The sequence below is a fragment of the Xenopus tropicalis genome, chromosome 3, assembly GCF_000004195.4.
Source record: "Xenopus tropicalis strain Nigerian chromosome 3, UCB_Xtro_10.0, whole genome shotgun sequence".
In the NCBI taxonomy this organism is placed as follows: Eukaryota; Metazoa; Chordata; class Amphibia; order Anura; family Pipidae; genus Xenopus; species Xenopus tropicalis.
In genome coordinates this window covers 152,642,425-152,663,990 of record NC_030679.2, presented here as the reverse complement: position 1 = coordinate 152,663,990, position 21,566 = coordinate 152,642,425, and the positions used below count along the sequence as shown (strand labels likewise).

General features: G+C 47.0%; 1 protein-coding gene across 2 annotated transcripts in view; it reads left to right on the top strand.

The window, feature by feature from the left end:
- nlgn2 (neuroligin 2) overlaps nucleotides 1-17,319 on the top strand; it is a 101,544-nt gene extending 84,225 nt beyond the window's left edge. Inside the window, exons 3-6 of one of the 2 annotated variants that reach the window (XM_031899642.1) lie at nucleotides 12,732-12,881; nucleotides 13,115-13,300; nucleotides 14,270-15,059; nucleotides 15,435-17,319. In XM_031899642.1, coding sequence (XP_031755502.1) covers nucleotides 12,732-12,881; nucleotides 13,115-13,300; nucleotides 14,270-15,059; nucleotides 15,435-16,266 — 1,958 coding nt within the window. In that variant the 3' untranslated portion in view covers nucleotides 16,267-17,319. The remainder of the gene's footprint in view (nucleotides 1-12,731; nucleotides 12,882-13,114; nucleotides 13,301-14,269; nucleotides 15,060-15,434) is intronic. The other variant, XM_031899641.1, reaches the window with a different exon arrangement.
- Nucleotides 17,320-21,566: the final 4,247 nt, after the last annotated feature.

Genomic DNA, 21,566 nt, shown 5'->3' with positions numbered 1-21,566 from the left:
GGGGTAGTAGCTCTGTAACTAAAGGTGAGGGCTGATAGGCAGGGGGTAGTAGCTCTGTAACTAAAGGTGAGGGCTGAATAGGCAGGGGGGTAGTAGCTCTGTAACTAAAGGTGAGGGCTGATAGGCAGGGGGTAGTAGCTCTGTAACTAAAGGTGAGGGCTGATAGGGCAGGGGGTAGTAGCTCTGTAACTAAAGGTGAGGGCTGATAGGCAGGGGGTAGTAGCTCTGTAACTAAAGGTGAGGGCTGATAGGCAGGGGGTAGTAGCTCTGTAACTAAAGGTGAGGGCTGATAGGCAGGGGGTAGTAGCTCTGTAACTAAAGGTGAGGGCTGATAGGCAGGGGGTAGTAGCTCTGTAACTAAAGGTGAGGGCTGATAGGCAGGGGGTAGTAGCTCTGTAACTAAAGGTGAGGGCTGATAGGCAGGGGGTAGTAGCTCTGTAACTAAAGGTGAGGGCTGATAGGCAGGGGGTAGTAGCTCTGTAACTAAAGGTGAGGGCTGATAGGCAGGGGGTAGTAGCTCTGTAACTAAAGGTGAGGGCTGATAGGCAGGGGGTAGTAGCTCTGTAACTAAAGGTGAGGGCTGATAGGCAGGGGGTAGTAGCTCTGTAACTAAAGGTGAGGGCTGATAGGCAGGGGGTAGTAAGCTCTGTAATAAAGGGCTGAGGGGGTGCTCGTAACAAAGTGAGGGCGATAGGCAGGGGTAGTAGCTCGTAACTAAAGGTGAGGGCTGATAGGCAGGGGGTAGTAGCTCTGTAACTAAAGGTGAGGGCTGATAGGCAGGGGGGTAGCTGTACTAAGGTGAGGGCTGATGGCAGGGGTAGTAGCTCTGTAACTAAAGGTGAGGGCTGATAGGCAGGGGGTAGTAGCTCTGTAAACTAAAGGTGAGGGCTGATAGGCAGGGGGTAGTAGCTCTGTAACTAAAGGTGAGGGCTGATAGGCAGGGGGTAGTAGCTCTGTAACTAAAGGTGAGGGCTGATAGGCAGGGGGTAGTAGCTCTGTAACTAAAGGTGAGGGCTGATAGGCAGGGGGTAGTAGCTCTGTAACTAAAGGTGAGGGCTGATAGGCAGGGGGTAGTAGCCTCTGTAACTAAAGGTGAGGGCTGATAGGCAGGGGGTAGTAGCTCTGTAACTAAAGGTGAGGGCTGATAGGCAGGGGGTAGTAGCTCTGTAACTAAAGGTGAGGGCTGATAGGCAGGGGGTAGTAGCTCTGTAACTAAAAGGTGAGGGCTGATAGGCAGGGGGTAGTAGCTCTGTAACTAAAGGTGAGGGCTGATAGGCAGGGGGTAGTAGCTCTGTAACTAAAGGTGAGGGCTGATAGGCAGGGGGTAGTAGCTCTGTAACTAAAGGTGAGGGCTGATAGGCAGGGGGTAGTAGCTCTGTAACTAAAGGTGAGGGCTGATAGGCAGGGGGTAGTAGCTCTGTAACTAAAGGTGAGGGCTGATAGGCAGGGGGTAGTAGCTCTGTAACTAAAGGTGAGGGCTGATAGGCAGGGGGTAGTAGCTCTGTAACTAAAGGTGAGGGCTGATAGGCAGGGGGTAGTAGCTCTGTAACTAAAGGTGAGGGCTGATAGGCAGGGGGTAGTAGCTCCGTAACTAAAGGTGAGGGCTGATAGGCAGGGGGTAGTAGCTCTGTAACTAAAGGTGAGGGCTGATAGGCAGGGGGTAGTAGCTCTGTAACTAAAGGTGAGGGCTGATAGGGCAGGGGGTAGTAGCTCTGTAACTAAAAGGTGAGGGCTGATAGGCAGGGGGTAGTAGCTCTGTAACTAAAGTGAGGGCTGATAGCAGGGGTAGTAGCTCTGTAACTAAAGTGAGGGCTGATAGGCAGGGGTAGTAGCTTCTGTAACTAAAGGGAGGGCTGATAGGCAGGGGTAGTAGCTTGTAAAAAGGGAGGCTGATAGGGCAGGGGGTAGTAGCTCCGTAACTAAAGGTGAGGGCTGATAGGGCAGGGGGTAGTAGCTCTGTAACTAAAGGTGAGGGCTGATAGGCAGGGGGTAGTAGCTCTGTAACTAAAGGTGAGGGCTGATAGGCAGGGGGTAGTAGCTCTGTAAACTAAAGGTGAGGGCTGATAGGCAGGGGGTAGTAGCTCTGTAACTAAAGGCTGAGGGCTGATAGGCAGGGGTAGTAGCTCTGTAACTAAAGGTGAGGGCTGATAGGCAGGGGGGTAGTAGCTCTGTAACTAAAGGTGAGGGCTGATAGGCAGGGGGTAGTAGGCTCTGTAACTAAAGGTGAGGGCTGATAGGCCAGGGGTAGTAGCTCTGTAACTAAAGGTGAGGGCTGATAGGCAGGGGTAGTAGCTCTGTAACTAAAGGTGAGGGCTGATAGGCAGGGGGTAGTAGCTCTGTAACTAAGGTGAGGGCTGATAGCAGGGGGTAGTAGCTCTGTACTAAAAGGGGGCTGAAGGCAGGGGTAGTAGCTCTGTAACTAAAGGTGAGGGCTGATAGGCAGGGGTAGTAGCTCAGTAACTAAAGGTGAGGGCTGATAGGCAGGGGGTAGTAGCTCTGTAACTAAAGGCGAGGGCTGATAGGGCAGGGGGTAGTAGCTCCGTAACTAAAGGCGAGGGCTGATAAGGCAGGGGGTAGTAGCTCTGTAACTAAAGGCGAGGGCTGATAGGCAGGGGGTAGTAGCTCTGTAACTAAAGGTGAGGGCTGATAGGCAGGGGGTAGTAGCTCTGTAAACTAAGGTGAGGGCTGATAGGCAGGGGGTAGTAGCTCTGTAACTAAAGGTGAGGGCTGATAGGCAGGGGGTAGTAGCTCTGTAACTAAAGGTGAGGGCTGATAGGCAGGGGTAGTAGCTCTGTAACTAAAGGTGAGGGCTGATAGGCAGGGGGTAGTAGCTCTGTAACTAAAGGTGAGGGCTGATAGGCAGGGGGTAGTAGCTCTGTAACTAAAGGTGAGGGCTGATAGGCAGGGGGTAGTAGCTCTGTAACTAAAGGTGAGGGCTGATAGGCAGGGGGTAGTAGCTCTGTAACTAAAGGTGAGGGCTGATAGGCAGGGGGTAGTAGCTCTGTAACTAAAGGTGAGGGCTGATAGGCAGGGGGTAGTAGCTCTGTAAACTAAAGGTGAGGGCTGATAGGCAGGGGGTAGTAGCTCTGTAACTAAAGGTGAGGGCTGATAGGCAGGGGGTAGTAGCTCTGTAACTAAAGGTGAGGGCTGATAGGCAGGGGGTAGTAGCTCTGTAACTAAAGGTGAGGGCTGATAGGCAGGGGGTAGTAGCTCCGTAACTAAAGGCGAGGGCTGATAGGCAGGGGGTAGTAGCTCAGTAACTAAAGGTGAGGGCTGATAGGGCAGGGGGTAGTAGCTCTGTAACTAAAGGTGAGGGCTGATAGGCAGGGGGTAGTAGCTCTGTAACTAAAGGTGAGGGCTGATAGGCAGGGGGTAGTAGCTCTGTAACTAAAGGTGAGGGCTGATAGGCAGGGGGTAGTAGCTCCGTAACTAAAGGTGAGGGCGGATAGGCAGGGGGTAGTAGCTCTGTAACTAAAGGTGAGGGGCGGATAGGCAGGGGGTAGTAGCTCTGTAACTAAAGGTGAGGGCTGATAGGCAGGGGGTAGTAGCTCTGTAACTAAAGGTGAGGGCTGATAGGCAGGGGGTAGTAGCTCAATAACTAAAGGTGAGGGCTGATAGGCAGGGGGTAGTAAGCTCTGTAACTAAAGGTGAGGGCTGATAGGCAGGGGGTAGTAGCTCTGTAACTAAAGGTGAGGGCTGATAGGCAGGGGGTAGTAGCTCTGTAACTAAAGGCGAGGGCTGATAGGCAGGGGGTAGTAGCTCTGTAACTAAAGGTGAGGGCTGATAGGCAGGGGGTAGTAGCTCTGTAACTAAAGGTGAGGGCTGATAGGCAGGGGGTAGTAGCTCAATAACTAAAGGTGAGGGCTGATAGGCAGGGGGTAGTAGCTCTGTAACTAAAGGTGAGGGCTGATAGGCAGGGGGTAGTAGCTCTGTAACTAAAGGTGAGGGCTGATAGGCAGGGGGTAGTAGCTCTGTAACTAAAGGGGAGGGCTGATAGGCAGGGGGTAGTAGCTCTGTAACTAAAGGTGAGGGCTGATAGGCAGGGGGTAGTAGCTCTGTAACTAAAGGTGAGGGCTGATAGGCAGGGGGTAGTAGCTCTGTAACTAAAGGTGAGGGCGGATAGGCAGGGGTAGTAGCTCTGTAACTAAAGGTGAGGGCTGATAGGCAGGGGGTAGTAGCTCAGTAACTAAAGGTGAGGGCTGATAGGCAGGGGGTAGTAGCTCTGTAACTAAAGGTGAGGGCTGATAGGCAGGGGGTAGTAGCTCTGTAACTAAAGGTGAGGGCTGATAGGCAGGGGGTAGTAGCTCTGTAACTAAAGGTGAGGGCTGATAGGCAGGGGGTAGTAGCTCTGTAACTAAAGGTGAGGGCTGATAGGCAGGGGGTAGTAGCTCTGTAACTAAAGGTGAGGGCTGATAGGCAGGGGGTAGTAGCTCTGTAACTAAAGGTGAGGGCTGATAGGCAGGGGGTAGTAGCTCTGTAACTAAAGGTGAGGGCTGATAGGCAGGGGGTAGTAGCTCTGTAACTAAAGGCGAGGGCTGATAGGCAGGGGGTAGTAGCTCTGTAACTAAAGGTGAGGGCTGATAGGCAGGGGGTAGTAGCTCTGTAACTAAAGGTGAGGGCTGATAGGCAGGGGGTAGTAGCTCCGTAACTAAAGGTGAGGGCTGATAGGCAGGGGGTAGTAGCTCAGTAACTAAAGGTGAGGGCGGATAGGCAGGGGTAGTAGCTCTGTAACTAAAGGTGAGGGCTGATAGGCAGGGGGTAGTAGCTCTGTAACTAAAGGTGAGGGCTGATAGGCAGGGGGTAGTAGCTCTGTAACTAAAGGTGAGGGCTGATAGGCAGGGGGTAGTAGCTCTGTAACTAAAGGTGAGGGCGGATAGGCAGGGGGTAGTAGCTCCGTAACTAAAGGTGAGGGGCTGATAGGCAGGGGGTAGTAGCTCTGTAACTAAAGGTGAGGGCTGATAGGCAGGGGGTAGTAGCTCTGTAACTAAAGGTGAGGGCGGATAGGCAGGGGGTAGTAGCTCTGTAACTAAAGGTGAGGGCTGATAGGCAGGGGGTAGTAGCTCTGTAACTAAAGGTGAGGGCTGATAGGCAAGGGGTAGTAGCTCAGTAACTAAAGGTGAGGGCTGATAGGCAGGGGTAGTAGCTCTGTAACTAAAGGTGAGGGCTGATAGGCAGGGGGTAGTAGCTCTGTAACTAAAGGTGAGGGCTGATAGGCAGGGGGTAGTAGCTCTGTAACTAAAGGTGAGGGCTGATAGGCAGGGGGTAGTAGCTCTGTAACTAAAGGGGAGGGCTGATAGGCAGGGGGTAGTAGCTCTGTAACTAAAGGGGAGGGCTGATAGGCAGGGGGTAGTAGCTCCGTAACTAAAGGTGAGGGCTGATAGGCAGGGGGTAGTAGCTCTGTAACTAAAGGTGAGGGCTGATAGGCAGGGGGTAGTAGCTCTGTAACTAAAGGTGAGGGCTGATAGGCAGGGGGTAGTAGCTCAGTAACTAAAGGTGAGGGCTGATAGGCAGGGGGTAGTAGCTCCGTAACTAAAGGCGAGGGCTGATAGGCAGGGGTAGTAGCTCTGTAACTAAAGGGGAGGGCTGATAGGCAGGGGGTAGTAGCTCTGTAACTAAAGGCGAGGGCTGATAGGCAGGGGGTAGTAGCTCTGTAACTAAAGGTGAGGGCTGATAGGCAGGGGGTAGTAGCTCTGTAACTAAAGGTGAGGGCTGATAGGCAGGGGGTAGTAGCTCTGTAACTAAAGGTGAGGGCTGATAGGCAGGGGGTAGTAGCTCTGTAACTAAAGGTGAGGGCTGATAGGCAGGGGGTAGTAGCTCTGTAACTAAAGGTGAGGGCTGATAGGCAGGGGGTAGTAGCTCTGTAACTAAAGGTGAGGGCTGATAGGCAGGGGGTAGTAGCTCTGTAACTAAAGGTGAGGGCTGATAGGCAGGGGGTAGTAGCTCTGTAACTAAAGGTGAGGGCTGATAGGCAGGGGGTAGTAGCTCTGTAACTAAAGGTGAGGGCTGATAGGCAGGGGGTAGTAGCTCCGTAACTAAAGGCGAGGGCTGATAGGCAGGGGGTAGTAGCTCTGTAACTAAAGGTGAGGGCTGATAGGCAGGGGGTAGTAGTTCAATGAATACTTTGGGGACAGGGCTGGAAGAGAAATTGTAAGAATGGGAAGACAGATTAAACAGGAAATAGAAAGATATGAAGATGGAGGGAATAGGAAACACATGAGATAGATAGAATAGGAAGATAGAGGAACAGACAGATGGTAAAATAAAGGAAAAAGGAAACGGACAGATGGAAAGATGGAAGAAACAGGAAATAGATGGGAAGGTAGAAGGAACAGGACACAGATAGATTGGAAGATAAAAGAAACAGAAAGATATGAATATTGAGGGAACAGACAGATGGGAATATGGAGGAAACAGGAAATACATGAGAGGGTAGAAGGAACAGAACACAGTCAGATGGAAGCATTGAGGAAGCAGAGAGATGGGAAGATGGAGGGAGCAGGAAACAGGCAGTTGGGCAGATAGAGGGAAGAGGAATTAGATGGGAAAGTAGAAGGAACAGGACACAGACAGATGGGAAGATGGATGGAACAGGAAACATATGGGAAGGTAGAGATATAGGACACAGTCAGATGGAAACTTAGAGGAAGACTGGGGGGCTGATAAAGGAAACAGATGGATGTTAAGATGAAGGACACAGACATGGGAAGATAGACAGACAGATAGGAAAAATGAAGGAAAAAGACAGGTGGCAAAATGACAAACAGGAAATAGATCAGAAGGTAAAAGGAACAGGAAACAAACAGAAAGGAGAATAAAAGAAACAGCCAGATGAACGATAGAGAAAACAGCCAGAGGGGAAGATGAAGGAAACTGATAAATTGGAAAACGGAGGGAACGGGGAACAAACAGATGGGAATATAGAGGAAAAAAGAAATAGACCAATGGGAAGATAGAGGAAACAGACAGATGGGCAGATAAAGGAAACAGCTGGGAAGATAGAGGAAACAGGAAATAGACCAATGGGAAGATAGAGGAAGCAGGAAATAGATCAATGAGAGAATAGAGGAAGCAGGAAATAGACCAGTGGGATGATAGAGGAAGCAGGAAATAGATCAATGAGAAGATAGAGGAAGCAGGAAATAGACCAGTGGGAAGATAAAGGAAACCGACAGAAGGGAGAATAAAAGAAACAGCCAGATGAACGATAGAGAAAACAGCCAGAGGGGAAGATGAAGGAAACTTATAAATTGGAAAACAGAGGTAACGGGGAACAAACAGATGGGAATATAGAGGAAAAAAGAAATAGACCAATGGGAAGATAGAGGAAACAGACAGATGGTAAGATAAAGGAAACAGCTGGGAAGATAGAGGAAACAGGAAATAGACCAATGGGAAGATAGAGGAAGCAGGAAACAGACCAATGGCAAGATAGAGGAAGCAGGAAACAGACTAATGGGAAGATAGAGGAAGCAGAAAATAGACCAGTGGGAAGATAGAGGAAACAGACAGAAGGGAGGATAAAAGAAACAGCCAGATGAACGATAGAGAAAACAGGAAACAGCCAGATGGGAAGATAGAAGAAACAGAGCAATGGGAAGATAGAGGAAACAGTTGGGAAGATAGAGGAAACAGGAAATAGACCATTGGGAAGATAGAGGAAGCAGGAAACAGACCAATGGCAAGATAGAGGAAGCAGGAAACAGACCAATGGGAAGATAGTGGAAACAGACCAATGGGAAGATAAAGGAAGCAGGAAACAGACCAATGGGAAGATAGAGGAAACAGACCAATGGGAAGATAGAGGAAGATAGAAACAGACCGATGGGAAGATAGAGGAAGCAGGAAATAGATCAATGGGAAGATAGAGGAAGCAGGAAATAGACCAATGGGAAGATAGAGGAAACAGACCAATGGGAAGATAGAGGAGGCAGGAAATAGATCAATGGAAAGATAGAGGAAGCAGGAAATAGACCAGTGGGAAGATAGAGGATGCAGGAAATAGATCAATGGGAAGATAGAGGAAGCAGGAAATAGACCAATGGGAAGATAGAGGAAGCAGGAAATAGATCAATGGGAAGATAGAGGAAGCAGGAAATAGACCAATGTGAAGATAGAGGAAGCAAGAAACAGACCAATGGGAAGATAGAGGAAGCAGGAAATAGACCAATGGGAAGATAGAGGAGGCAGGAAATAGACCAGTGGGAAGATAGAGGAAGCAGGAAATAGATCAATGGGAAGAAAGAGGAGGCAGGAAATAGATCAATGGGAAGATAGAAGAAGCAGGAAATAGACCAATGGGAAGATAGAGGAAGCAGGAAATAGACCAATGGGAAGATAGAGGAAGCAAGAAACAGACCAATGGGAAGATAGAGGAAGCAGGAAATAGACCAATGGGAAGATAGAGGAGGCAGGAAATAGACCAGTGAGAAGATAGAGGAAGCAGGAAATAGATCAATGGGAAGATAGAGGAGGCAGGAAATAGATCAATGGGAAGATAGAGGAAGCAGGAAATAGACCAATGGGAAGATAGAGGAAACAGACCAATGGGAAGATAGAGGAGGCAGGAAATAGATCAATGGAAAGATAGAGGAAGCAGGAAATAGACCAGTGGGAAGATAGAGGATGCAGGAAACAGACCAATGGGAAGATAGAGGAAGCAGGGAATAGATCAATGGGAAGATAGAGGAAGCAGGCAATAGACCAGTGGGAAGATAGAGGAAACAGCTGGGAAGATAGAGGAAACAGCTGGGAAGATAGAGGAAACAGACCAATGGGAAGATAGAGGAGGCAGGAAATAGATAAATGGGAAGATAGAGGAAGCAGGAAATAGACCAATGGGAAGATAGAGGAGGCAGGAAATAGATCAATGGGAAGATAGAGGAAGCAGGAAATAGACCAGTGGGAAGATAGAGGAAGCAGGAAATAGAGTAAGCAGGAAATAGACCAGTGGGAAGATAGAGGAAGCAGGAAACAGACCAATGGGAAGATAGAGGAAGCAGGAAACAGACCAATGGGAAGATAGAGGAAGCAGGAAATAGACCAATGGGAAGATAGAGGAGGCAGGAAATAGATCAATGGGAAGATAGAGGAAGCAGGAAATAGACCAGTGGGAAGATAAAGGAAGCAGGAAATAGATCAATGGGAAGATAGAGTAAGCAGGAAATAGACCAGTGGGAAGATAGAGGAAGCAGGAAACAGACCAATGGGAAGATAGAGGAGGCAGGAAATAGATCAATGGGAAGATAGAGGAAGCAGGAAATAGACCAGTGGGAAGATAGAGGAAGCAGGAAATAGATCAATGGGAAGATAGAGTAAGCAGGAAATAGACCAGTGAGAAGATAGAGGAAGCAGGAAACAGACCAATGGGAAGATAGAGGAAGCAGGAAATAGACCAGTGGGAAGATAGAGGAAGCAGGAAATAGACCAGTGGGAAGATAGAGGAAGCAGGAAACAGACCAATGGGAAGATAGAGGAAGCAAAGCAGGAAATCAATCAATGGGAAGATAGAGGAAGCAGGAAATAGACCAGTGGGAATATAGAGGAAGCAGGAAATAGATTAATGAGAAGATAGAGCAAACAGACAGAAGGGAGAATAAAAGAAACAGCCAGATGAACGATAGAGAAAACAGCCAGAGGGGAAGAAAACAGGAAACAGCCAGATGGGAAGATGAAGAAAACTGATATATTGGAAAACAGAGGGAACGGGGAACAAACAGATGGGAAAATAGAGGAAAAAAGAAATAGACCAATGGGAAGATAGAGGAAATAGACAGATGGGAAGATAGAGGAAACAGGAAATAGACCAATGGAAAGATAGAGAAAGCAGGAAATAGACCAGTGGGAAGATGGAGGAAACAGAAATAGATCAATGGGAAGATAATAAGACAGAGAATAAGACAGATAGAAAGATAAAGGAAACAGATGAAAAAATAAGGAAACAAATGGAAAGATAGAGGAAACAAACAGATGGGAAGATAGAGGAAGCTGGGTACAGACAGGAAACAGTCAGGATACAGACAGGATACAGACAGGGTACAGACAGAATACAGACAGGATACAGACAGGAAACAGACAGGATACAGACAGGAAACAGACAGGATACAGTCAGGATACAGTCAGGATACAGACAGGAAACAGACAGGAAACAGAGGATACAGACAGGATACAGACAGGAAACAGACAGGAAACAGACAGGATACAGACAGGATACAGAGGATACAGACAGGATACAGAGGATACAGACAGGATACAGACAGGAAACAGAGGATACAGACAGGATACAGACAGGATACAGACAGGGTACAGACAGAATACAGACAGGATACAGACAGGAAACAGACAGGATACAGACAGGAAACAGACAGGATACAGTCAGGATACAGACAGGATACAGACAGGAAACAGACAGGATACAGAGGATACAGACAGGATACAGACAGGATACAGACAGGAAACAGACAGGATACAGAGGATACAGACAGGATACAGAGGATACAGACAGGAAACAGACAGGATACAGACAGGAAACAGAGGATACAGACAGGATACAGACAGGGTACAGACAGGATACTGAGGATACAGACAGGATACAGACAGGATACAGACAGGAAACAGACAGGAAACAGAGGATACAGACAGGATACAGACAGGAAACAGAGCATACAGACAGGAAACAGACAGGAAACAGACAGGATACAGACAGGAAACAGACAGGATACAGAAAGGGTACAGACAGGATACAGTCAGGATACAGACAGGATACAGTCAGGATACAGAGAGGATACAGACAGGATACAGTCAGGATACAGACAGGGTACAGACAGGATACAGACAGAATACAGACAGGATACAGACAGGATACAGACAGGAAACAGACAGGATACAGACAGGAAACAGAGGATACAGACAGGAAAGAGACAGGATACAGACAGGATACAGACAGGGTACAGACAGGATACAGACAGGAAACAGACAGGATACAGACAGGAAACAGTCAGGGTACAGACAGAGTACAGACAGGAAACAGACAGGGTACAGACAGGATACAGACAGGAAACAGACAGGATCCAGACAGGAAACAGACAGGATACAGACAGGAAACAGTCAGGGTACAGACAGAATACAGACAGGAAACAGACAGGATACAGACAGAATACAGACAGGAAACAGACAGGAAACAGACAGGATACAGACAGGAAACAGACAGGGTACAGACAGGATACAGTCAGGGTACAGACAGGATACAGACAGGAAACAGACAGGAAACAGACAGGATACAGACAGGATACAGACAGGATACAGACAGGAAACAGACAGGATACAGACAGGGTACAGACAGGATACAGACAGGGTACAGACAGGATACAGACAGGGTACAGACAGGATACAGACAGGGTACAGACAGGATACAGACAGGAAACAGACAGGATACAGACAGGAAACAGACAGGATACAGACAGGAAACAGACAGGATACAGACAGGAAACAGACAGGATACAGACAGGAAACAGACAGGATACAGACAGGAAACAGACAGGATACAGACAGGATACAGACAGGGTACAGACAGGGTACAGACAGGATACAGACAGGAAACAGACAGGATACAGACAGGAAACAGACAGGATACAGACAGGAAACAGACAGGATACAGACAGGAAACAGACAGGAAACAGACAGGATACAGACAGGATACAGACAGGGTACAGACAGGAAACAGACAGGAAACAGACAGGATACAGACAGGAAACAGACAGGATACAGACAGGATACAGACAGGATACAGACAGGAAACAGACAGGATACAGACAGGATACAGACAGGAAACAGACAGGATACAGACAGGGTACAGACAGGATACAGACAGGAAACAGACAGGATACAGACAGGAAACAGACAGGATACAGACAGGGTACAGACAGGGTACAGACAGGAAACAGACAGGAAACAGACAGGATACAGACAGGATACAGACAGGAAACAGACAGGGTACAGACAGGATACAGACAGGAAACAGACAGGATACAGACAGGAAACAGACAGGAAACAGACAGGATACAGACAGGGTACAGACAGGATACAGACAGGAAACAGACAGGATACAGACAGGGTACAGACAGGATACAGACAGGAAACAGACAGGAAACAGACAGGATACAGACAGGAAACAGACAGGAAACAGACAGGATACAGACAGGGTACAGACAGGAAACAGACAGGATACAGACAGGATACAGACAGGGTACAGACAGGATACAGACAGGAAACAGACAGGATACAGACAGGAAACAGACAGGATACAGACAGGAAACAGACAGGATACAGACAGGGTACAGACAGGAAACAGACAGGATACAGACAGGAAACAGACAGGATACAGAGGATATATATGGAAAGGTTGAAGACAGTGTGAATGTAGATGAGGTGATTATTTGAAAGGATATAAATCACAAAGTGTGAAGAGTCCAAAATAACCTTCAGTTTATTTATAAAGATTGAATTATTTATCTCACTTGGGTTGTTAGGCTCAGAGAAACAAGGGGTAACAGGGTGCTGGTACCATTTGTGGGGTGAATCTAAGGGGGTTGTCCCTCGATGCCAGAGGAGGAGCAAATGGAGCAATGCTCTGCAGGCAGAACCCAGTGAGGGGCTGCAGGTAATACCAACACCTGTATGAATGTTTCTCCTGCTCTCGGCTTCTCACCCTCTCAGGTCTTCTCTCCCCCCTCCAGATATCCGAGACAGTGGCAAGAAACCTGTTATGATGTTTATCCACGGGGGATCCTACATGGAGGGAACTGGGAACATGTTTGATGGCAGTGTCCTTGCTGCTTACGGCAACGTCATTGTGGTCACTCTAAACTACAGACTGGGAATACTGGGTAGGTCCTCGACAAATATCTGCACATGGCTCTCCAGCTCTAGAACGCCCATTATCCCTTAATAGCCTTACTTGCCCACATGTGGGACACATTAAGGGGTTTATGGGCACGTTCCTGCATCCAGCAGGAGCCAATAGGAGCCATAGAGCCTTTTGCAGTCCATTGAATTCGTAGCTGGAGCTGATGATCTCTCCCATATGATGTTCTTACACCGAGGCTGCCTCTCATTTCAGGGTTCATGAGCACAGGAGACCAGGCAGCCAAGGGCAATTATGGCCTCCTGGACCAAATTCAAGCCTTACGGTGGCTGGAAGAAAACATTGGGCATTTTGGCGGTGACCCAGAAAGAATTACTATCTTTGGATCAGGAGCAGGGGCTTCTTGTGTCAGCCTACTCATTCTCTCCCATCACTCCGAAGGTGAAGAATAATACTGCACAAAGTGGCAAATATAATGATCGTAGATTAAATAAAGTCTGACGATGAATGAAACCTCAACCTTCTGTTAAACTCACCGAACATACCCTGAACCCCCCTGCAAAAAAATATTCAGAGGGGCCCAGTACAAAATAGCAAACCCACCCTGCCCATTATAAATTACTGCTCCCTGCCCACTCTCCTACCTGAGAGCCGGGGATTTATATGCAACAGACCCCACTATGACTGAGGGAAACCCCTGTGCATGTCCCAGTATTGGGAATGCACTTCCATAGTGACCCAATTTATGGAATTGAGGCTGAGCAAACTAAATTATATTCAACTGATATCCATTGGGTGTTGGGTTCCTATTAATATTCAACTGATATCCATTGGGTGTTGGGTTCCTATTAATATTCAACTGATATCCATTGGGTGTTGGGTTCCTATTAATATTCAACTGATATCCATTGGGTGTTGGGTTCCTCTTGATATTCAGCTGATATCCATTGGGTGTTGGGTTCCTATTGATATTCAGCTGATATCCATTGGGTGTTGGGTTCCCATACTGGCATGGCCATAAAATTCTAACCTTATAGCCAATGTTATTAATAGAGGTTGAAGATAGGAGATAGAAAGAATATGTGGCCACCATAATCTGAAGACCACAGTCACACTAGCTCTTCAAGACATTATACAAGTGTATGGCAAATTAACATGAAGATTTAGGGTAGAAAACCACATACCTCTATGAGTATGTATGCCCAGATACAATTTTTAAAAAAATAACTTCACAGCTAATGAGAAGTAATTAGGGGTCCATCCTGACAAGAACTTAGATATCAGAACTATGTATAACAGAGGTCAGCAACTAGAGATGGGTAAAGACCTTTATTCAAGTGCCCGTTCCTTGAATAACCTCTTTTTTCTCTTTAGTCCTTTAGCACTGAATATTGTCTTCTCCATTCACAGGTCTCTTCCAGAAGGCCATAGCACAGAGTGGAACAGCCATTTCCAGTTGGTCTGTTAACTATGAGCCACTAAAATACACCCGGCTTTTGGCAGCTAAAGTAGGTTGTGATTACCAAGAAAACTCTGAGATGGTGATGTGCTTGAGGAGAAAGCCCTACAGAGACTTGGTAGACCAAGACATCCAACCGGCACGGTATCACATTGCTTTTGGGCCTGTGGTTGATGGCGACGTGGTGCCGGACGATCCTGAAATTTTAATGGAACAGGGAGAGTTCCTCAACTATGACATCTTGATGGGCGTAAACCAAGGCGAGGGTTTGAAGTTTGTGGAGGACACCTTGGAGAGCGAGGACGGCATCTCCAACAGTTACTTCGACTTCACGGTGTCCAACTTTGTGGACAACCTTTATGGCTTTGCGGAGGGAAAAGATGTCCTCAGAGAGACCATCAAGTTTATGTACACCGACTGGGCAGATCGTGACAATGGAGACATGAGGAGGAAGACTCTGCTGGCTCTATTCACGGATCACCAATGGGTGGCACCGGCCATTGCCACTGCCAAGTTCCATGCAGAGTACGAATCGCCTGTGTATTTTTATGCCTTTTACCATCGTTGCCAGGCCGAAGGAAGGCCGGAGTGGGGAGAAGCGGCACATGGTGACGAGGTGCCCTATGTCTTTGGGGTGCCTATGGTTGGAGCAACGGACCTGTTCCCGTGCAACTTCTCCAAGAACGATGTCATGCTGAGCGCTGTGGTTATGACCTACTGGACGAACTTTGCAAAGACAGGGTGCGTAAATGAGAAATTGTGGTGATGGAGTTCCCCCGTGAAGCAAATTTTCTTTCATTTTTCATTTAATTTATAGTATAAATGATCATTTTAATATATTGTGCCCTTTACGGACCACACTTTGTACAAAATAGTGGTATCTGTATGTACAATTATACAGGGGCTGGCATATTACTGCTCCTTATTGTGTGTCTTGATCCATTACCTTCCATTATCATAAACCGTTTCTTCCATTGTTTTGATGAGAAGGAAAGACTGGAAAACGTTACCCTAAAATATTCTTTTTCACATTTCATCTTCTTTAATTCTTTCTCCATGACCTCAGGTCTGTGTTCTTGATGTTAATGCTTCTTGCTTATCTTCTGTTCTTCACAGTGATCCCAACCAGCCTGTCCCTCAGGACACCAAGTTCATCCACACAAAGCCCAATCGCTTTGAGGAAGTTGTGTGGACAAAGTTTAACCCCAAAGAGAAACAGTATCTCCACATCGGCCTCAAGCCTCGTGTGAAAGACAACTACCGTGCCAATAAGGTGGCCTTCTGGCTGGAGTTGGTCCCCCATCTACATGAACTTAATACAGGCCTTCACACCTCCACCACCACCAGGCAACCTACTGGTGGGACCCGCAGGACAAGCAGTGGGAGTACCACACGCCGACCACCCGTCACCTTTCCTCCAGATATAGATATTGAAGAAGAAATGGACAATCGTCCAAGGTATTCTCCCTTCCCAGGAGACTCGAGGGATTACTCCACAGAGCTGAGTGTGACAGTGGCCGTGGGTGCCTCTCTCCTGTTTCTCAACATCTTGGCGTTTGCTGCTCTTTACTACAAGAGGGACCGACGCCACGAGCTGAGGCAGAGAAGACATAGTCCAGGGAGGGGAGGTGTTCCTGGCAATGATCTAGCACATCATGGTCCAGAGGAAGAGCTTATGTCTTTGCAGATCAAGCGGGCCGGAGGTGCCCCGGACCTTGAGCCACTGAGGCCACATGACATATTACGCCCGGCTTGCCCCCCTGACTACACCTTGGCACTCAGAAGGGCTCCTGAGGATGCCCCTCTTCCACCTCCACCTCCACCGCCCACCTCTGTCATGGCACCCAGCACCATATCTGGTCTCCCCTCCTTACATCCATTTAACACCTTTCCAACCACAGCACACAACAATACTCTTCCCCACCCGCACTCCACCACAAGGGTATAGGGGTGACAGGCATCTCCCCCTCTACCCACATCTCACCTATCCCCTTTTCTTATGGACTGCAGTATGGGCTATCTCTGCTCGTACATCTGGATTCCGCTTTGATAGGGGATGTGGGCAGATTGAAGATTTGATCAGAAGGAGGGGGCAGAATGGAACTGCCACTGCCTTTAACTCACCCCTCCGAATCTTCATTTTCAGGCTTTATGGACTACTACTTTACCGAAGGAACTCAGCCTTTTGGAACCTTCTCCCCCGTTCACGTGGCTCCAAGTAAATAACTGACGGGGCAGTTATGTAAAGGAAAGCAGGAACGGGAATGGGGCGAAAACACATATTACCCCTAATTCTCTTTATAGAAAGGGGTGGGCGTTATAAGGAGGAGAAGAGGCCTAATTGATTAGGCTGAAGCCTCCACAGACTCACTTCTACTGCTTTATTTTTATTCATGAAGAGTGTTAATTTGATATAAAGGTACCAATGGGTTGAGGGTGACACGCCCCTTGCCCACTGTGTTCAGTGCACTGAGTCCAAGACAACTGTACAGCTCCCAAACAGGTTTTGTTAAGTATGAAGGATTGTGGGTATCATTACAAGATGGGGGGTTGTCCCCTGTCACAAAGAGAAAGAGGGGGCAGTGAATGTATTTTGGGGGAAATGCATGACAGGCCAAATGAAATACACCCCAACTCACAGTGCCAATGATTCCCTCGCTGCCAGGGCTGGCCCGCGCGTATCTTACTGGTGTGGGTGCAAATAGGTTCTTTGCCTTTTCACTGCCATAAATTCCTCGTGCCCCTCGATTAAACAGGGGAAGGGGAGCTGTGCCAAAATATTGGAGGGAGAACGGTTTCTTCTGTTAGGACATTTGCTATTTCCTACATATAATGTCTCCTTGTCTCTCTTTTATCCCAGGTCTCCCATTATCTTTTGTCCTTAGGCTTCCACCTTTTCTTCCCTCTCTTTACTTCCATGCCTGTCCCTGATACCCATCTATCTATCTATCTATCTATCTATCTATCTATCTATCTATCTATCTATGATAATCCTTCCCCTCCATCTTGTCTCACTTCTTCTTCTCACTTCTTCTTCTTACTTCTTCTCACTTCTTCTTCTCACTTCTTCTTCTTACTTCTTCTCACTTCTTCTTCTTACTTCTTATTCTGTCTTAATTTCTCCCCTACCCTTCGCTCTCCGTCTGTCTCATTGGGCACATATAGACATATGCCTGTGTAAGCAGTGCCCTCCCAGCCAGTGGGCAGATTCTCTTTTCATTAAACGTTTGTTCATTTGAAACTTCAGTTCAATAGTCAAGAGTTCCCCACTTCCACCAAAATGAGCAGGAAAGGAGCCAGGAGTTCATCGTCCTGTAATCTCTCTTCATACTGTATCTTTCACAAACAGCAAAAGAGACTCTTGCGTAAGGGAACGGGGCCCCGATTGGGCACAAGAATTGCTCATAAATTGGTGTCACTTCCAAATGACTTCGGTTCATAAACTCAGTCTCTCAGGTAATAACTCTGCCATATGAACAAATTCCAACTCCATTTCGTAGGTTTCCATAATTCTGTTCCTTCTGGCCAGTATGAAGCCTGAACCCCTAAAGCTAAGCATTCTGGCCAGTATGAAATCTGAACCCCTAAAGCTAAGTATTCTAGCCAGTATAAAGCCTAAACCCCTAAAGCTAAGTATTCTGGCCATTATGAAGCCTGACCCGCTAAAGCTAAGTATTCTGGCCAGTATTAAGCCTGAACCCCTAAAGCTAAGTATTCTGGCCATTATGAAGCCTGACCCCCTAAAGCTAAGTATTCTGGCCATTATGAAGCCTGAACCCCTAAAGCTAAGTACACTGGCCATTATGAAGCCTAAACCCCTAAAGCTATGTAATCTGGCCAGTATGAACCATGACCCCCTAAAGCCAAGTATTCTGGCCAGTATGAAGCCTGAACCCCTAAAGCCAAGTATTCTGGCCAGAATGAAGCCTGAACCCCTAAAGCTAAGTTTTCTAGTCAGTATGAGCCCTGACCCCCTAAAGCTAAGCATTCTGGCCAGTATGAAGCCTGAACCCCTAAAGCTAAGTATTCTGGCCAGTATGAAGCCTGACCCCCTAAAGCTAAGTATTCTGGCCAGTATGAAGCCTGAACCCCTAAAGCTAAGTATTCTGGCCAGTATGAAGCCTGAACCCCTTAATCTAAGTATTCTGGCCAGTATGAAGCCTGAACCCCTAAAGCTAAGTATTCTGGCCAGTATGAAGCCTGAACCCCTAAATCTAAGTATTCTGGCCAGTATGAAGCCTGAACCCCTAAAGCTAAGTATTCTGGCCAGTATGAAGCCTGAACCCCTAAAGCTAAGTATTCTGGCCAGTATGAAGCCTGAACCCCTAAAGCTAAGTATTCTAGCCAGTATAAAGCCTGAACCCCTAAAGCTAAGCATTCTAGCCAGTATGAAGCCTGAACCCCTAAAGCTAAGTATTCTGGCCAGTATGAAGCCTGAACCCCTAAAGCTAAGTATTCTGGCTAGTATGAAGCCTAAACCCCTAAAGCTAAGTATTCTAGCCAGTATAAAGCCTGAACCCCTAAAGCTAAGTATTCTGACCAGTATGAAGTCTGAACCCCTAAAGCTAAGTATTCTGGCCAGTATGAAGCCTGAACCCCTAAAGCTAAGTATTCTGGCCAGTATGAAGCCTGACCCCCTAAAGCTAAGTATTCTGACCAGTATGAAGTCTGAACCCCTAAAGCTAAATATTCTGGCTAGTGTAAAGCCTAAACCCCTAAAGCTAAGTATTCTAGCTAGTATAAAGCCTGAACCCCTAAAGCTAAGTATTCTGACCAGTATGAAGTCTGAACCCCTGAAAGCAAAGTATTCTGGTCAGTATGAAGCCTGAACCCCTAAATCTAAGTATTCTAGCCAGTATGAACCCTGAACCCCTAAAGCTAAGTATTCTGGCCAGTATGAAGCCTGAACCCCCTAAAGCTAAGTATTCTGACCAGTATGAAGCCTGACCCCCTAAATGTAAATATTCTGGGCAGTATAAAGCCTGACCCCCTAAAGCTAGGTATTCTGGTCAGAATGAAACCTGAACCCCTAGATCTAAATTTTCTGCTCTGTATGAAGCCTAACCCCCTAAAGCTAAGTATTCTGGGTAGAATGAAGCCTGAACCCTTAGATCTAAGTTTTCTAGCCAGTAATAAGTCTGACTCCCTAAAGCTAAGTATTCTGGTCAGAATGAAGCTTGACCCCTAAAGCTAAGTATTCTGGTAATTATTACGCCTGACTCCCTAAAGCTAGGTATTCTGGTCTATTAAGCCTGACCCCCTAAAGCTAGGTATTCTGGTCATTATTACGCCTGACCCCTAAAGCTAAGTATTCTGGTAATTATTACGCCTGACTCCCTAAAGCTAGGTATTCTGGTCTATTAAGCCTGACCCCCTAAAGCTAGGTATTCTGGTCATTATTAAGCCTGACTCCCTAAAGCTAAGTATCTTGGTCATTATTAAGCCTTACCCCCTAAAGCTAGGCATTCTGGTCATTATTAAGCCTCAAGCCCAAAAGCTAGGTATTCTGGTCATTATTAAGCCTGACTCCCTAAAGCTAAATATTCTGGTCATTATTAAGCCTGACTCCCTAAAGCTAGGTATTCTGGCCAGTATGAAATCTGAACCCCCCAAAGATAGGTATTCTGGCCAGTATGAAATCTGACCCCCCAAAGATATGTATTCTGGCCAGTATGAAGCCTGAACCCTTAAATGTAAGTTTTCTGGTCAGTATGAAGCCTAACCCCCTAAAGCTAAATATTCTGGACAGAATTAAGCCAGAACCCCTAAATCTAAGTTTTCTGGCCAGTAAGAAGTCTGAATCCCTAAATGTAAGTTTTATGGTCATTTTTAAGCCTCACCCCCTAAGGCTAAGTATTCTGGTCTTTTTTAAGCCTGCCCCTTAAAGCTAGGTATTCTGGTCATTATTAAGCCTGACCCCCTAAAGCTAGGTATTCTGGTCATTATTAAGCCTGACCCCCTAAAGCTAGGCATTTTGGTCATTATTAAGCCTGACCCCCTAAAGCTAGGCATTCTGGTCATTATTAAGCCTGACCCCCTAAAGCTAGGCATTCTGGTCATTATTAAGCCTGACCCCCTAAAGCTAGGCATTTTGGTCATTATTAAGCCTGAATCCCTAAAGCTAGGTATTCTGGTCATTATTAAGCCTTACCCCCCTAAAGCTAGGTATTCTGGTAATTATTAAGCCTGACTCCCTAAAGCTAGGTATTCTGGTCATTATTAAGCCTGACTCCCTAAAGCTAGGTATTCTGGTCATTATTCAGCCTTACCCCCTAAAGCTAGGCATTCTGGTCATTATTAAGCCTTACCCCCTAAAGCTAGGCATTCTGGTCAATATTAAGCCTGACCCCCTAAAGCTAGGCATTCTGGTCATTATTAAGCCTGACCCCCTAAAGCTAGGCATTCTGGTCATTATTAAGCCTTACCCCCTAAAGCTAGGCATTCTGGTCAATATTAAGCCTGACTCCCTAAAGCTAGGTATTCTGGTCATTATTAAGCCTGACCCCCTAAAGCCTGACTCCTTAAAGCTAGGTATTTTGGTCATTATTAAGCCTGACTCCTTAAAGCTAGGTATTCTGGTCATTATTAAGCCTGACTCCCTAAAGCTAGGTATTTTGGTCATTATTAAGCCTGACTCCCTAAAGCTAGGTATTCTGGTCATTATTAAGCCTGACTCCCTAAAGCTAGGTATTCTGGTCAGGATAAAGGCTGGCACCCCAATGCTAAGTATTTTGGTCAAAATGAAGGCTGGCACCCCAATATTAAGTATTCTGGTCAGGATGAAGGCTGGCACCCCAATGCTAAGTATTCTGGTCAGGATGAAGGCTAGCACCCCAATGCTAAATATTCTGGTCAGGATGAAGCTGGCACCCCAATATTAAGTATTCTGGTCAGGATGAAGGCTGGCACCCCAATGCTAAGTATTCTGGTCAGAATGAAGGCTGGCACCCCAATGCTAAGTATTCTGGTCAGAATGAAGGCTGGCACCCCAATGCTAAGTATTCTGGTCAGGATGAAGGCTGGCACCCCAATGCTAAGTATTCTGGTCAGAATGAAGGCTGGCACCCCAATGCTAAGTATTCTGGTCAGAATGAAGGCTGGCACCCCAATGCTAAGTATTCTGGTCAGGATGAAGGCTGGCACCCCAATGCTAAGTATTCTGGTCAGGATGAAGGCTGGCACCCCAATGCTAAGTATTCTGGTCAGGATGAAGGCTGGCACCCCAATGCTAAGTATTCTGGTCAGGAT